Raw genomic sequence first — 17,371 nt, 5'->3', positions numbered from 1 at the left:
AATAGCAACAATATAGGGCTCAGTAAGCTGTAGGTGGTCACGGTCAAATACTTTATAGACAAGATGAAATTGAGGATGGTTTTGGGAGGGCCTCCCAGAGACAGACGGCATTTCAGATGGGACAGATACAATACCATTTGTGGGGTCCACTATACTCGAATGGTTGGTGTTGAGAAAGTGATTTACAGACCATGGAGGAAAGTTTTAATTGAGGTAGAGGAGAAGATTTTGGAGCTTAAGAGCTCAAGAGCCAGAGCATCTGCTCAGCATTGGTTGTTTTTTTTTTTTTTTTTAACTATTTATTTGGTTCTTCTCAAACAAGTTTTCATGGTGCTCTTAACATACGTACAGAGACTCCTCTGCTTTGAGGAAGAAAAATGTATAGATGCTATTTTCCTGCTTTTATCAGTACAATCAAATAAGCATACTAGCCTGGCACCAATGGCTCACGCCTATAATCCTAGCTACTCAGGAGGCTGAGATCTGAGGATCACAGTACAAAGCCAGCCCGGGCAGGAAAGCCCGTGAGACTCTTATCTCCAATAAACCACTCAGAAAACTGGAAGTGGCGCTTTGGCTCAAGTGATAGAGTACTAGCCTTGAACTGAATTGCTGAGGGACCGTGACCAGGCCCAGAGTTCAAGCCCCACGATTAACAACAACAAAAAAGCATACTAAAGACAGTGAGTTTCCTGAGAGCCCTCCAAAGATCAGAATTCTCTCTTTCTCTCTCTTTTCCCTCCAGGTTAGCCTTAGACTTTAAGCTGTACAGCTAGGATTACAGGCCTAGCTCACACACTGACTAGTTGATTTGTTGAAATGGAACTCTTGCTGGCTTTTGCTCAGGCTAGCTTCAAACTACAAATGTTCTGATTTCCACTGACCAAACAGCTGACCTTAGAGTTGTGTGTCACCAGGCCTGGCCCTATTTTTCTCCCTCATTTGTAGGTTGACGTTTATAACTCCTGAGGTAGATGACACCTTTCCTCTTTATTGTGGTGCCCAGAGCACTGTGGAAGCACCACTCCCTCTATTCTGTCCTGTGGCTAAGGGAATCCATTCTATAAAACCAACTGACAGAACCTCCCATGAGGAGATAGGAGAGATTGCTAGTAGAGAAGGGAGTAAGCCTCCAGAAGCAGTCCTGCTGGAGCCCTGGAAAAGGTGTGAGTGGCTCCTAGCAGGATCATGTCACATTCCCTTTTGATTACATTCCCTACAAGCACAATTTCCTATGCTACCAGTTACAAACCTAATTGAGAGTCCAAGAAAAAGAGCAGTGAAAATCATTGGCTTGAAACAAGTTTCTGGATGTGTGATATTTAAATTAGCCTTCTTCCACCTCTCCCCCTTCCCCAATATCATACCCCTGGACACAGGTCAAAAAGCTCCTAACCCCTTTGCCTAGGTCCGTTAGAACTGATTATTGAGTACGATATGTCACAGAAGAACTTGGGAGGTCTACCTAGAAATGTGAACAGATATTCAGTAAGGTAGCCTGTCAGTTTAGGCTTTGGTCAATAGTGAAAGATAAATGATTGAATCAGTCACTTACTTTTTTCTTCTTCATGTTTCCCGTTGTGGATACTTTTGAGAAACCAGATCCTATTTGTCTTCAAGATCCAAAGAAAGAAAGTGGGTCTACAAATTCATTCCTGCCATTTTTACTAGTCCACACCACAGGCAACTTACAACTTTCTTCCTAGCAACAATTAACTTTTGAAAGTATCTGAAATGTTTCAGTGTAGTACAAAATACATGTGGTTTGGATTCTTGTCTCTTGCACTTGCTAGATGTGAGATTGTGAATTGCTTGTATAATAGCCTAATGCTTAGTTTATGGCCTATAAGAGAAGATACTAAAATTCAGGTCATACATTTGTGGTATGGTTTACTAGGACTGTTGAATGATCTATGGTTGGAGTGTAGTAGACATTTAATAAAAGGTGGTTTAAGGCTCTTTATGCCTTCTTGGGCATAAGCAAGTGAAAAGACCTAATTTAAGAAATGGAAATAAAATTATTTCTCTACAAGGGGCTACATTTAGAATTCTTCTGACTGAACAGTTATTTGTGACCCTCTAAATCATGAGGCTCACACATTTTTACATTTATTTCCTTATAGCCTGGAATATTACATTTCTGTTTGTATGAAGGGCTTGCTCCTGGTAACTGGATCTTTTACTTCCAAATCCTGATAATTTGTGGTAATAGAAAAATAGATGCAAATGATTTTTGTTGCAGACACATGCATCTCTTGTTCTATTAAGAAACCCGTGGTCTCTAAATATGATTTTTAGAGTTGAGGGCAGGAATAAAATGAACACGACATGCTCCTTTAATTTACTTTATTTTCTTTCCAAACTCAGTTTTAAAAGATGGCAAGGTGTTCAAACAAGTTTAAATTTAGTAAACATTGATATATACCAGAGGACATTTGGATGAAAGTGCTGAAAAAATTATTCATAAGGTTTTAAGACAATATGGTCCAAATGTTTGGCTTCAAGCTCACCCCCATCTTATGTGTTACATCATTTGATCTGATGTTTCTAACCATGGGCTATCATAGTTCAGTTTGGTGTTGAGTGATCTCATAAATCATATTAGTGATCTGGTCCCTCTGTTCTTCCCAAGAATGTGGCTTTGATGAACAAACAACAGTTGTAATGTGTTTGTTTCTATCACATGTACATCCAAAGTTATAAAAACTCAATGTTGCACAAGCTCAGAGTTTCACCACGTATATTGTATTGGCTTAGACTGTGTTGGTTTGTCAGCCTTTGCTGTGCTAGACTAAGTAGAAAGGGAAGTCTTTCGAATATTAAGGTTCTGTAAAAATCTTTTGAAACAAAATTCATCTTGTTTCTGTGTCAGGAGATCAAGGGAGCAGGACAAAAGGAAAGCTTCCTGAGGGCATGTGGGAAGCTGGGCTGGCCACTTGATAAATGGTTGGACAGGATTTATTCGCAGGTGCAGCTGGTCACAGAGAGTTCTGGTAAGCAGCATAAAGCTCAAAATCCAAAGTGGAGGCAATATTTACTCCCCTTTCATTGCAGAAGGTCACATCTTCAGCAAAGCAGGCTATCCACTTTTGTTAGAGGGAAGTGGAGACGCTTGGAAGCTTGAATTTGCTTTCCTTTTGTGAATCTAGAAGTGCTGGAACTGGCTCCTGCTGGATCACCAGAGCCAATTGTACATTTCTCTTCCCAACTCCATGCACACTGACATCATAGTGGTAACATGAAATTGGCCATTGTGGGAGTAATATGCACCACATCAATTGGCTAATGCTGCAGATTTTCCACTTCAGGACAAAGCTGCCTTTGAGACAAGTATGGAGAAATAATTATTTTATTGATTATCAATCAAAAATCTAAGGATAAAATGTTAAAGTGTTCACAACTGAAAACTAGATACCTCATGTAAATTAATTAGTAATTTATATGGGAAGTCTAGTAATTTATACTCCAATTCCTTCACATACTATGTGTGCATCAAAATGTAGACTTTCTCTTAAAAGCCAACATTGAAGTGACAGATAAGTAACTCTGTGGTACTCATTAAATATTATAGCACACTTGTTCATAAGTCAACAGGAAGACATAATTAAGGCTCTATAATGTTTATTAAAATATGTGAACCAAGAAGAAAATGTGGGTTAGAGAAACTTAATATTGATCATTCAGTTTTGTTTTCTTTTTTGAAAATCCACCAATGGATTTTCAATGGAAAGAGATTTCAAAATAATATTTCTTAATTCTCTTGACAAGCTTTGTGTAAAACCAAGAAAACAAACAAAATACTAGACACTTTCCATTGCATCATAGCTAGTCATTACCCGTATTTTAAAGATGAATTGTTAGAATTACTAGGTAGAGGCTGTTTTGGTTAAAAATGACTTTTATTTTTATTTATTTTAAATTTATTTATTTTATTGTAAAGGTGATGTACAGAGGGGTTACAGTTACATAAGTCAGACACTAAGTATGTTTCTTTTTGAACAGTGTCACCTTGTCCATTATTTTCTCCCAGTTTTTCCCTTCCCAATCCCCCTCTCTACAAGATGTATACTGTAGTTCATTTTCAACACAGTGTCTAGTGAATGTCACGGCTGCATTTGTTCAACGCTTTGTCCCACCATTTCTGTACTCCCAATTACCTCCCCAAATCAGATAAATTTACATACAAGACAAAAGGTACAGAAATCAAAAACAGCAACCCAGGAGAAACAAACAAAGACAAAGAAACCAAAACCAAACTGAAAAGCAAAAGAACAAAAATCCTCTTAAGGGCAAGTTTGTACTTATGTTAGACACAAGAGAAGCTATTTATAAAGATCACTTTAAAAAAAATGTGGCTACTTATTAAACATTTGGTGTCATCAAAAGCAGAAGCTTACGATTTAGAAATCCAGAACACCCATCAACAAGGGCTGTTGGAGGGAACTCTATAAGGTCAAGGAATACATAAAATTCTTGTTTTATAGTTTAGGGGAGATGATTCTTGATATAAACCTCAAGCACCTGGTCTTGCAACTATCAGATCATTATCATTCATTCATCAGCTCAAGATATATTTATTAAGCATTTCTGTGTAGATAGAAGTACATATTTATAAGAATGCCTTCATGTACTTTACAAGTAAAGGCTCATCCTGACACTATTTGGGAAAAAATCACCCACCAATAGCATACTGGGAATGTCATGGGCCTCCCTTTGTCTCATGGTTCTCTTCCATTTGTAGTTTTGTAGTTCTGCCACATTTGACATGACTCCCTTTTCCTGTTATCTACAAGTAGATTTATCAAGTAGATTTCTTGTTTCGGTGGCTTTTCTGAGTAAGGACATGAGGCAGTGAGTGGAAAGGACCTTCTTTTACCTGGAAAGTTTTGTTTGTGTACTGTGGTAGGCACTGCTGGATGTAGAATAACCACCTTTGTAATTGGCTCTCTGGGGCTTATTCCATTTTGCTTTCTTTGGGAACAGTTGTACTCTACAGATGACAGGTCTTTCTTTACCCCCAGGAACAATGTCTAGAAGTGGTAGTCTTCTCCAAGAGATCTCCTTATTTTCCCTCTGAGAATCATTGCCATGTTCAATGGAGGAAATGACTTTTTGAAGGGACATGCAATTTGCTGTCTTTTGTAAATGACTAGAGCTGCCCTCCTGGGTCCCCAGGATCTAAAGGGTCTGGGGTAGGGGTGGGGGGAAGTCAGTGATCAGGAAGAATATTCTTGGTGAAGTGATAATAGATGGCCATCATTTGCACTGGCTGTCCACTTCCCAGCTTTCGTTAGGTATTTTTAAATATATAAGGAAACGCAATTGGGTGGAATCTCCAATGAGCTGCCACATGGTCCAATATGAGAGTATGGCCGGGTAGCGCAGGTGGGGAATCTGTGTCATTTATATATTATTCTTCCAATTCAAAAGCCTTCATTCTCGCTATTGACATGTGGTTTTCCCTTCCTCCCCCCTTCCTGTCTCCATTCTCTTTGTATTTGGTGTTTCTCCCCTGGATTCTTCCTTCTTTCCCAGGTGTGTTTGATAACTGCTCCCACACCATCAGTGACAAGGGCTGGGCGCTGGGGATCCGCACGGGCAAAGAGAGGGGAAGGAGAGACCCTCGCTTCTTCTTCTCCCTCCGAACCGACCGTGTGAAGAAAGCGACCCTTGTGACGGGCCACAGTCACTACCAGCCGGGCGTGTGGACACACGTGGCCGCCACGTACGACGGGCAGCGCATGGTCCTGTATGTGGACGGCGCGCAGGTGGCCAGCAGGACGGGGCAGTCTGGTCCTTTGCACAGCCCCTTCATGGCATCCTGCCGCTCTTTGCTCCTGGGTGGCGACACCTCGGAGAGCGGGCATTATTTCCGTGGTCATCTGGGCACGCTGATCATTTGGTCCACGGCGCTCTCACAGAGCCAACTGCAGTCTTCCAGCCAGGCGGGGGACGTGGGCGCCCTCCTGCTGACCGCCACGTTCGAGCTCCTGAAGGAGCAATGGATCCCCTTCAAGGACGAGACATACCCTCAGCTGGAGGTGCTCAAGGCCTGGGAGGAGCCCCAGCCCGAGGTTCTGTCACCCTTGCACCCCCCGCCCTGCGGGCAGACCGTCTGCGACAACGTGGAGCTGATCTCCCAGTACAACGAGCACTGGCCCCTCCGCGGGGAGAAGGTGATCCGCTACCAGGTGGTGAACGTGTGCGACGACGCGGGGCTGCGCCCCACGGTGAGCGAGGAGCAGATCGGCCGGCAGCACGCGGCGCTGGCGCACGCCTTCGCGCGCTACAACATCAGCTGGCAGCTGAGCGTGCACCGCGTCCACAACTCCACCCTGCGGCACCGGGTGGTGCTGGTGAACTGTGAGCCCAGCAAGATTGGCAACGACCACTGCGACCCCGAATGTGAGCACCCGCTCACGGGCTACGACGGGGGGGACTGCCGCCTGCAGGGCCGCTGCTACTCCTGGAACCGCAGGGACTCGGTGTGTCACCCCGAGTGCAACAACATCCTGAACGACTTCGACGGCGGGGACTGCTGTAACCCCCGCGTGACGGACGTGCGCAAGACCTGCTTTGACCCGGACTCACCGCTGAGGTAAGGAGCTGGGGATCTGTCTGCTGTGGTGGTGGTGGTGGTGGGGCTGTCCTTGCTACTTCTAGAGGCAAAATGGGGTGCGCCTTAGTCCCCAAAGACAGCATTCTTGACATCCTTCCCCATCAGACTCTATGGAACTTTCGTGCAGTAAGCCAGGCTTTGCCAGGTAAGTGGGAGCAGACGGGTGGCTGAGGTCACCGACAATTGTGCGCGCCAGTGTGCAATGCACTGACCACCTGTGTGCACCAGGAGCCTGGGGTGCAGGAAAGCTGAACCATTTTCTTTACCAGTGGGGCGGGGCGGGAGGGAAGCAAGGAATCTTCCAGGACAAGCATTCTAAAGAGTAATAGACTCCAGTCAACAGCACTTGGGCACAACTGTTCATGCTACCTGTTCCCAGAGGCGTTCAGCACGGTAATGTGGATGCAAAGGGAACTCGCAGTCTCTGTCCTTGGTACAGATTGAGCAATTCATTGGAAGCATGGACGCCACAAATCTTTCTGTGCAAATTTCTCCTGGTTCCCCTATTGGCTCCATTCTTCACAGAGCATCTGGAAAGATCTTTTGAAAAAGGACTCAGATCTGGCCATTCCCATTGATGCTGCACTTGAAATAAGAGCTAACCTTCTGACCTAGCTCCCTAGCTGGACTACCATCAACTCCTGCCCACTTTCTCTTCAACTTCACATCCGACCACTGCCCCCTGTGCATACAGCACAGCGTGGCTGACTGGGCTGGTTCTGTGGAACAGGTCAAGCCTGTTTTTGCCCCCTAGGATTTTGCATGGGTGGCTCCATCTTCCCGGAATTCTTTTTCTCTTGGTATTCTTCCAGTGGGCTCTGACCCCTCATTCAAATATCTACCTAAGGATCAACTCCCAAGCCTTTCCTGAGCTTCCAATCTAAAGCAGTTACTAAATCCTGTTAACATCGACTAACCTTAACCACCTGTACAGTACATACTTCTGACCATTTTTCTCTTGCATCCAGGTACTTTTCTTCCTCTCATTTGGAATATCAGCTCCAGGAGATCAAAGGCCTTGTGTGTGCAGTTACTTCTGCACAGTGCCACAGTGCCACAACAAGGCCACACTGTCTCTACTTCCTTCCAATAATGCTATCAAATTGTTGATGGATTGCTCTAGTGATAAAATTCAAGTACTCAGGAGCTAATCATTTCTAAAACACCTCATCAGTGGCAACCAACACTTTAGCACAAGAATCTGTGAAGGACATTTCAGGCTGAAACTGTAACAGGTATACTTATTCCAATCTGAACAGCAGTCTTTAAATGTAGCCAGACATTGTTTTCCTCAAAGTGGCCTTTTGTCTCTATTTATTTACAATACTACAACTGTGAAATTTTATTTGTTGCAGGACAAAATATCATTCTATTATTTCCTTTCTTGATCAGCTTCTTCTTATACCACCAGAGTCCCTTCCTTCCTTCTCAATAACCACAAATGTTTCCAATTGCTTTTTCCTACATGCTTATTTATTAAATATGTGTTTTAAATAGTTGTTTTTTGTAACATCCTTTTCTGGCACTCTCCCTTCTAGTTCATTCTATATTCTTCTAATGTTGTCCAGTTATCTTAGGCCTGTAGTTCAGTTACCATTGTGGAACTTCACTACATTTTTTTTAGATTGGAGGCACTGTATCCTGAATTACATCAATATCTCTTAATTTACTACTTTTTTTTTTTTTACTAGAATATGTCCTTAAATAACTCTCTAGGAAAAGATGTTCTAGGTAACTTTTCTGAAAATGACTTCTCAGAATTGTTTTTAGGCCTTTATATGAAACAGATAACTTTTCTTTGTGTAAAATGTTAAGTTTGAAAACATTTTTGCTGAAACTTTGAAGATATTTATCAATTGCCTCTAATTCTGTTCTGATACTTCTGTCTGTGATAGTTCCCCCCCAAACTTTTTCCTTTTTTTCTTTCTCACTCTCTACATATTATATAATACATAATATATAATATGTATATACTAAAGATACACAAACACACTTATGTGTGTATATATGTATTGTATTTATTTATATGTTTCTTTTGGGTTTATTTAAAATGTTGCCTCTTGTCTGCTGTTTGAAAGAATTTACGGTAATTGTACTTAGGAACTAATAAGAACCTTCTATTATTCTTTCATTATAAGCACATAGTGGGCCCTATCAATTTAGACACTCATACTCCGTATTTATGAAAAAATTTCTAAAATTATTACTTTGACTTCTTCTTTCCCTGAGATAGCTGGAAATAAAGCTCTCAAATTTATTCTCTAACATATTCCAAATTTTTGTCATTTTGTTCTACTTTAGGGCATTTCTTTGAATTTAATTTTCCAATTATTCTATTACTTTTTACCTTAACAAACATGTTTTAAGACCTCTATTTTGTCATTTGTGGGACTTGAACTGAGAGCTTGGCACTGTCCCTGAGTTTTTTCCCTAAGAGCTAGTGCTCCACTTTTGGTTTTTTGGTGGTTAACTGGAGATAAGAGTCTCACAGACTTTCCTGTGTAGGCTGGCTTTGAACTGAGTTCCTCAGATCTTTAAAGCCTCTGGCTTTAAACTGTGATCCTCAGGTCTCAGCCTTCTGAGTAGCTAGAATTACCAGCGTGAGCCACCAGTGCCCGGCAAAATCCTTTATAATCATTGTTTAGTCTATCAAGTGCTGAGTGCTTATTCACAATGACAAGAATTCTGTCTAATAGCTGGCTAGAAAAAGGATAATTTTCTGTAAGTCTCCCCTTTTGGAAGAAGAAATCTGAAGGCAAAAATATGGGGGAGATGTAAGATTTTCTTTTTATGTCCCTCATATTTAATTCATTATAGAGTCTTGTCACTTTGCTTCTGCCTTAAATGCTCTGTGCTAAATTTTTATTATTAAAAATATTGAGTGTTTTATAGTTCTCATTGGCAGGAAAGGTATTTTGAAAATTTATTACTTACCAAGTTCTTCCAATATGCCAATATGCCAGATACAATTAGATGAACAGAGGATTAATTTATATCTATATCTATGTCTCTATCTATATATATCAGCTAAATGTTATTTAGCAGAGGAATTTAGAAATTTCATGAAACTTCTTTAGGTTTAAATCTAAGCTGAGGTACAGAAAGGAGAACTTGGTGTAGACCATTCTGCACTATTGGTTTGAATTATTTGAAAACATTGTATTTAGAGACATAGATCTCTGGGGTTTTAAGGGGTCCTGGATTTGGTGGAGTTAGTGACCATTTCTGAAATAAATTACCTATATATAGCATCTTTATCATTACAATTAAGTCATAGACCTTAAATTCATAATCCCATCATAATGTTTCTCTTAAGGGATCCAATGTCAACAAATACTCTGCAAGACATTTATTGAATAAACAGTGTGCTGAACACAGTTGTTCTACTCAGAAGCTCAAGTTTACTGGCGGGTAATGGAAATTAGAAGAAAAAAAAAACCTAGAAGTAGATTGATAACTAACATGCATTAGTAACTGATTAGTAATTGATGATAGTTCTCTTCCCAGATCTACTTAACATTTCTTACCACACCCTATGAGAACCAGAAATCTAGCTCAAAGAACTTTCTTTCCCAAAGGTTCTGAGAAGAGGAGAGAGCCTAAGGAATGTATTTACAAACATCTGTAACCCAGATGGGTCTATCAAAGGGAGAGTATTTTTCAGGCTTGGGACTGGTCAGAGGAGATATGAATTATAGATATGTTACATAGCCAATTGAACAGAATTACCAAAATAGAAGAACTTGGCTTGTGGATTTGGAGGGCTGCATAAGCCAGATGTCTCTTTCTACTTGAGAGAGAGGGGGGACGGGGAGAGGGAGAGAGGGGAAGAGGGAGAGGGAGAAGGAGAGAGAGTTGAGGGGAGAGGGAGAGGGAGAGAGAGTTGAAGAAACAGAGTTGAAGAGTTGAAGAAAGGGAGTTGAAGAAAGGAAGTTGAGTGTCTACTTCACAAAAAAATCACAAATATCCTTAACCATTTCTTATGGTGTGCTCTAGGTAGCCAAGCCAAAAGAAGCTCTGCTTCAAGGTGAACTCAGTTTCCTTGACCTTTACAGGCATCGGCTTCATTTGATTATTCACTCTGTTACTTTTATTCCTCTAAAATTATATCTGAAAGATATCCACACTGCTGCTGCGTCTACTTTCCATCCTTCACTTTTCTCCTTTTTCTAAGAGTAAACTAGATCTGGAACAGTGGACTCTTCCTGCCCAACCCCCTCCCACCTCTCTCCGGTTTCATAATATTGTTGATGAGGGGAAAAAATTACCAAGTGAAAACAAATGGCTGAGCACAGATGGTTTTTTAAGTTGTCAATCAGCCAGTGTCAGACCATGCTATAAAGCAGACAGGGGGATACTATTCCGTTTCTGAGGCCTAGGGTGAGCTAACATCTCTGTGTGTTGGTGACTCCATTTCTCATCCCTGCTACCTTCTCTGAGTCTTATTGGGAGCAGAGGTCAGTTACACGTAGAACACTAGCACCTGGTGTTAAGCCCTCAGAAGGTGAACTAAGAGATGTTTAACAGGTGTGTGGCAGAGTATCATCTACAGTTGTGCCTAGAAAGAGCATATTTTGGAACAGGAGAGAAGATGCATAAGGAATGAAAGGGAACAAATGAAGAAGCTGGTAATTCACAAACTTGGATACCAAGGAGGGGTTAGCTGGGGTGTGTTTACACACACATTGAGGCTGTTGAGCTGAAGGAATGGTAGGATTAGGTCCTTCAGTGGTTGAGTCTGTTAAACATCAGCCAGTTTTCATTATAGATTTCTTTTGAAGTCAGGATTCAAGATCCCTGGCGCCAAAAATAACATGGACAAGGAAAATAAGTGTAAAGCATAGAAGAGGGCAGGGAGAAAAGAAAAGGTGGAGAAACTTTAAAACTGAACAGCAAGAAAACTTCTCAATCCCTTTCCACTTGGAATGCTCAAAGTGTGCACTTGACAAAGGTACTGGGGGGAAGAAATAAGAGATAAGCTTGGGAAAGTTACCTAGATAATAGAAATGTCACCTGTTTATTTTAGTGCACACAACACTTTCTTCAATTCCATTAGATACTCTCTTATAGCATTTACACAATCCAGCTTTCTTGCTTACCTGGCTGAGGGCAAAGTCCTTTCCAGGTGAGTGGGGAAAGGCTGTTTTTCTCCTTTTTGTGGTTATTTCTTGGCCACATACACAGACTTTTGAATGAGCCATGTGGTCTGCCTGGGTTACAAATATTTCCTTTTATAAAAATTTTTAAGAGAGACCTTAACAGCCAACCATAGTTAGTCAGTCATTCAAGATAGTTGGGAATTTTCCTGGGAGCTGGATGGAGTGTTCGCTCTGGTACTCTGACCAGTTCCAGTCTGTTTCTCTTGTGACTTAGGCATCCCTTCCTAGGATTTATACCTAAGAAACGGAAAGACAGCTGTTCGCTTACAAACCTTGTCTCCCCCTACCCCAAGAACCTTGTTTGCAAGTTACTTTGTTGATTATAGAAATGTTAGGTTATGATTTTAGATCATTCTTCAACCCTGACACTATTTCCTTTGACGTTAGAGATGTAGGTTGGGTAGTTGACGGAGTACAGCGTTTTCTAGGCACTTTTTTTTTTTTTTTTTCTGAACCTGTGTTTCATCAGAATATCCCCACCCCGCTGCATAAAGCTGCTGACTAATTAACTTGTTGAACTCTAAAGATTCTCTTACTCTCTTATTCTCTACCAGAGACTCTTGGACAGATTCCCTAGGTTCAGAATTTGGATAATAAGGCCTGTTTGTCTATCGAGTATCAAAGTCTTATTTCTTCTTTCCTGTGAATGGTCCTTAGTCTAAAAGTAGAACTGAGTATCTTATTTGAACCATTACTTATCAACCCAGTGCCGATGCCCAGCTCCTGGGCCTGTCAACTCTCACCTAGGTCATTGTAAAAGCCTTGTAACTGATTTTCTACTTTTTACTCTTCTACTTACCTCTGAGTCATTTTCCACAACCCTTATTGGAGCCTAACTCAGACCATGTCTTTCTTTTGCCTCAAACTCTCCAAGCTGCTCCTCAGCTCACTCAAATCTCCGAGCTAAAGAGCAATGTTACTGTGGTCTTCAGGACCTAACTGACCTGCACTGGGCACTTCTGTGTCTTTCTTCTTGCCACACTTCTCTATCTCATGGGATTCCCGTCACGCTTGCCTATTCTCTGTCTCTCACTGCTTCAGGACTTTTCCTGTGGCTTAGCATATTGCTGGAATCGCTCTTCTTCCAGATTGATGCAGGGCCCCTTTCCCACCTTCTTCCCGTCATTTCCCACGTCACCCACTAAGTTGGAAGCTTTCCCTGGTGACTCCCATGGATAATGTTACAACATCACCTTGACTTTTCATGCTTTCGTTCCTGCTTTACTCTTCTTTTTAGAATTTTATCACCAGTATGCTATTTGGCTTGTTTGCCTCACTGTTGATCCTCTCCGCTGGAATGTAAATTGCACTAAGGAAGCGGTTTTGGTGTGTTTGGGTTACTGCTGTACCCTAGCACCTAGAACACCAGAAGGAACACACTAAGTAGTCAATAAATAATTGCTGAAAATGGCATGTTCTTACTCTAGCACCGTGGTTGGGAAATTGTGGGCTGGTGGACTAAATTTGCCTCACTGTTTTTGTAAATAAAATTGTCTTTGGAACACAGCCACTCCCACTAGCTTGCATATTGTTTGTGACTCCTTTCATGCGGCAGAATTGTATAGTTATAACAGAGACCATATGACCCACAAACCCTAAAATATTTACTATTTGGACTTTTGAAAGACGTTTGCCAATCTCAGCCCTAGTACATGTCTGTCATACTATATTGTAATTATCCAGTGTTACTCATCTTTTGTATAAGACTTCATATTCTTTGGTCACAGGGAACCAAGAAATGCTCACTTAATATAGCTTAAATATATATATATATATATATATATATGTATATATGTTTAAATATGTATGTGTAATATATGTATACATATATAATAATATATAATATATCATGTAATATGTATAATATACATAAATGTTGTAGGGTAAATGGTAGTGTTAAACAAGGGCCTTAGTAGGGCATCAACTTAAAGGCAGAAAACATTACTTTTGTAAATAGAAGGTTATTGACAGTCTACACTCTATTGCCTTTTTCCTACTGGTATCATCATCTTGTCAGAGTTGCCACAGCATGAAGAAGCAAATAAAATAACTGAGATACCTCTGGAAAGTGAATATGCTAGCTAAGGAGGGAATGGGCTTGAAGTCATTTTGTTCATTTCCTTATTGGTTGAATGACGGGACCTCCAGAGGGCTCTTGGAAGCAGAGTCATGGGTATATTTTGATAAGAGAGAAATGGTCAACTACAATAGCCAGGAAGTAAAATAACTAACTTTTGCTTGGGAGGAGAGGGCAGTTCATGAAATTAAACAAACAAACAAACTCCAAAAAAGGGAGTATGATATGTATTCTGTACCTATCATCTCCTTGAAATGGTGTCACAGATTTGTTAAGACTCTGACCAAACATTTTACTTAGGATTTTGTGGCTCTAAGAAAGAGAAATTCATAGCCATTAACTAAAGAAAATGGAATAATTGTATAAATATGTTACAACATCACCTTGACTTTTCATGCTTTCGTTCCTGCTTTACTCTTCTTTTTAGAATTTTATCACCAATATGCTATTTGGTTTGTTTGCCTTAATGTTGATCCTCTCCACTGGAATGTAACTTGCACTAAGGAAGCAGTTTTGGTGTGTTTGGGTTACTGCTGTACCCTAGCACCTAGAACACCAGAAGGAACACACTAAGTAGTCAATAAATAATGGCTGAAAATGGCATGTTCTTACTCTAGCACCATGGTTGGGAAATTGTGGGCTAGAAAGGTACTGGCAATAGAGGCAACCTCTGGAACTCTTTCTCTCAAAGCTGCATAGTTCTCCACATTTCATTATTTTGCAGTTTCCATATCTTGTTCACATAGTTTCTGCTCCTTTGTGACTTTGAAAACATGGCTTCAGTTTGCTGTCTCAGCAGAAGCAAACCTCACTAAGTCTCTCTTCAGATTCATATCCTCTTGCTTATAACAGCAGCCTGCTGCAATATCTTGTTCCAGTTCAATGTTTGGTCAATTTGGTCTAATTTGCCTTTACGTGTGAGGTCAGAAGTTACAGGCTTCTGGCCAGCCTATAGTTCTAGCAACTGTGGTCAAAACAAAAGATACTTGGGAGGTCCTGAGAGCCCCAGGGGAGCAGTTTTCTATCCTGTGATGCAACACCCTGGGTAGAGTGAGCTGCTTGTTTATGTTTTCTTTTTAGCGTTGAAATATGGATAACATACTTTTTTTGGTCTGAGGTTTAAACACAGGGCTTTGTACTTGCTTAGAAGGTACTCTATCACTGATCTATACTTTCAGCCTCTTCTGCTCTTGTTTGAGATAAGTCCTTGCTGTAGGCCAAGCTGGCCTGCACTATAATCCTCCTATTTATGCTTCCTATGAGACTCACCTTTCTACCTTCTTATTCTCCTTTCTATTCTATTCTCCTTTCTTCAGAAAAGAAACATTGTTCAGGAAGACTTATACTTATTGGTTGTACTTGGTACTTAGTAGGTATTCAGAAGTTTTAAGTGAATGTTACAAAGTTTGGGGTGGAAGTCACCACATTGAGGACTAAGACAAGAAGTAAGGATTCAAAATTATTTCAAAAGGATTACCGACTATGCTCAGCACACTACTGTAGAAATGTATACAGTGAATTTAGGGTTTAATGTATAAAAATCCTGTAATCCAAGCCTAAAGAATCCTTTGTAGTAGTCAATGTATAAATAACCATGGATAGTGAAAAGCATGATGTAATCACTAAAAATATGGCAACAATCTTGGGTTCTGTTAAAAAGGATAAAGTGCCTAAATTATTGGAAGAGATGTTCTCCTCCCCCCTCCCCCGCCATCTATACATGGCCCAAAGTCAGACTTTGTCTGGAGTCTGTACTTGGTTCTGGACAGCTGGTTTTATAAGGAACAACAATCTGACACGGGCTCAAGGTTTGAGAGAGAATGGAGACAATTGGGATGGTAAAATGACCCTGTTCTCTTTCAGATATGAATTTTCAATGTCCGTGAACCTGGTTAAGGGGCCAGTATAAAGGGAATGAAACAGAAGAGTCACTCTGGCTTCTTTTACCTTGCATTCACCCTATTCACCCATTTACTCAACTCATTCAGCTTATAACGACTATTTATTAAATATTTACTCTGCTTTAGACACAGTAGCATACACTAGGGACATCAGATATTATCTGTGTCTTTATTCATAAAGAAGAGAGACAATAAACATATGTATATGTGCCTGAATATGTACATTTTTATGCAGAATTGAACTGAGTACAGTAAAGTTCTAGTTTAGTCTCTAATCACCTTTTTCCTCCTAAATCTGGGTTTCTATGGTAATGAACAATTTATCTTTTACTCCTAGTCTCCTTCCACCCTATCCCAAGATTAGCTTTCAATGGTTTGTATACTAAGAATAATTTGTATGTTCAGTACTTCGCAACTAAGAGGATTCAGACCAAAAGGTAACAGTGGTTCCTGAAAGACAGGTATCCAGGAACAGAAAGAAGAGTTTGTTATATGGAGGATAAGGTCAGTAGAGAACAGGGACCTGGAAGAGAGTGTAAAATTTAGGAAAATAACCATACAAATAACTACTATTTGTTCAGTGGCCTAACCATTAACTAGGGCATTAGGACAGCACTATGGGTCATTTTTAGCACAATGTTAGGACAATTACTCAAACTGCCTGGGTGTGCAGCTTAGTGCTTTCAGTTAGAAGATGTTTTGTAATTATACCTGACTATTCTGTTCAGTAATTTGGTCTACTTCTTTTTCATGAAGTTTTAGATAATGGGAAAAAAAATACCATCACCCTTACCTTTGCTCTTTGGGTACTATTCTTCATCATCATAGATCTTTGGTTGACAAGTACATAGCATAACTTTTCGTGTTTTCTAGGTAGTTCAAGCTACCTCCCTCAGTGGGGTTTGCCAAAGACAATGAAGGTGGATTTCTAGCAGTATCATGGTGTCATCACAGAATGTTTATGCAGTTAATTGAATAACACAAAATCCAGTATCTAAGGAATCCTTTTCTAAGGTTTATCCCACTGCCCTTAGTTTTAGGCTCTAATATATTTGGATTTTATTTTTACAATGAGAGAAATCCTTATGGATTTGTATACATATTTCTAAATAATGGTGCTCTGGAAGAAATGTTTACTCATAGGCCAGGTGCTTGTTATATCATACATTATCATAGGCAAGACGTTAGGTAGTTTTTATATTTTCAGATGATACAGCAATTTAAAATAAGAAATGTTTATATGTTGACTTAGTTTCTTCAAATATATACACAGGAGTGGCTAGCAGGGTCATATAGTAGTTCCATTTTTAGCTTTTTGAGGAAACTCCATACTTAATTTGCACTAATTTGCATTCTCACCAACTGTGTATAAATGTTCCTCTTTCCCCTCTAACATTCTTGTTAGCTTTTGTTATTTGTTTACTTTTCAAATCTCTTTTGTTTTTCTTTCTTTTTTCTTGCAGATAGTAGGCCTTTAACTCAGGGTCTCTTGCTCTTGTATAGCATTCCTGATCAGGGCTGCTGCTCTACCCCATAAGCAATATCTCCAATTCATCTTTTGATAGTTAGTTGGAGATTGAGTCTCTCAGATGGTTCTTCTCTCTCCTCGTTCCCC

The 17,371-nt window shown here is 40.3% G+C and overlaps 1 protein-coding gene across 1 annotated transcript in view; it reads left to right on the top strand.

Moving 5' to 3' along the window:
- Pappa2 (pappalysin 2) overlaps positions 1 to 17,371 on the top strand; it is a 214,997-nt gene that overhangs the window by 18,204 nt on the left and 179,422 nt on the right. Inside the window, 1 exon segment of the mRNA XM_042674437.1 lies at positions 5,536 to 6,598. Coding sequence (XP_042530371.1) covers positions 5,536 to 6,598 — 1,063 coding nt within the window.

Source organism: Dipodomys spectabilis, unplaced genomic scaffold (assembly GCF_019054845.1).
Source record: "Dipodomys spectabilis isolate Male_0828 unplaced genomic scaffold, ASM1905484v1 ptg000019l, whole genome shotgun sequence".
Lineage (NCBI taxonomy): Eukaryota > Metazoa > Chordata > Mammalia > Rodentia > Heteromyidae > Dipodomys > Dipodomys spectabilis.
The sequence above is the reverse complement of the archived record's forward strand: the minus strand, read 5'-3'. Positions and strand labels throughout refer to the sequence as shown.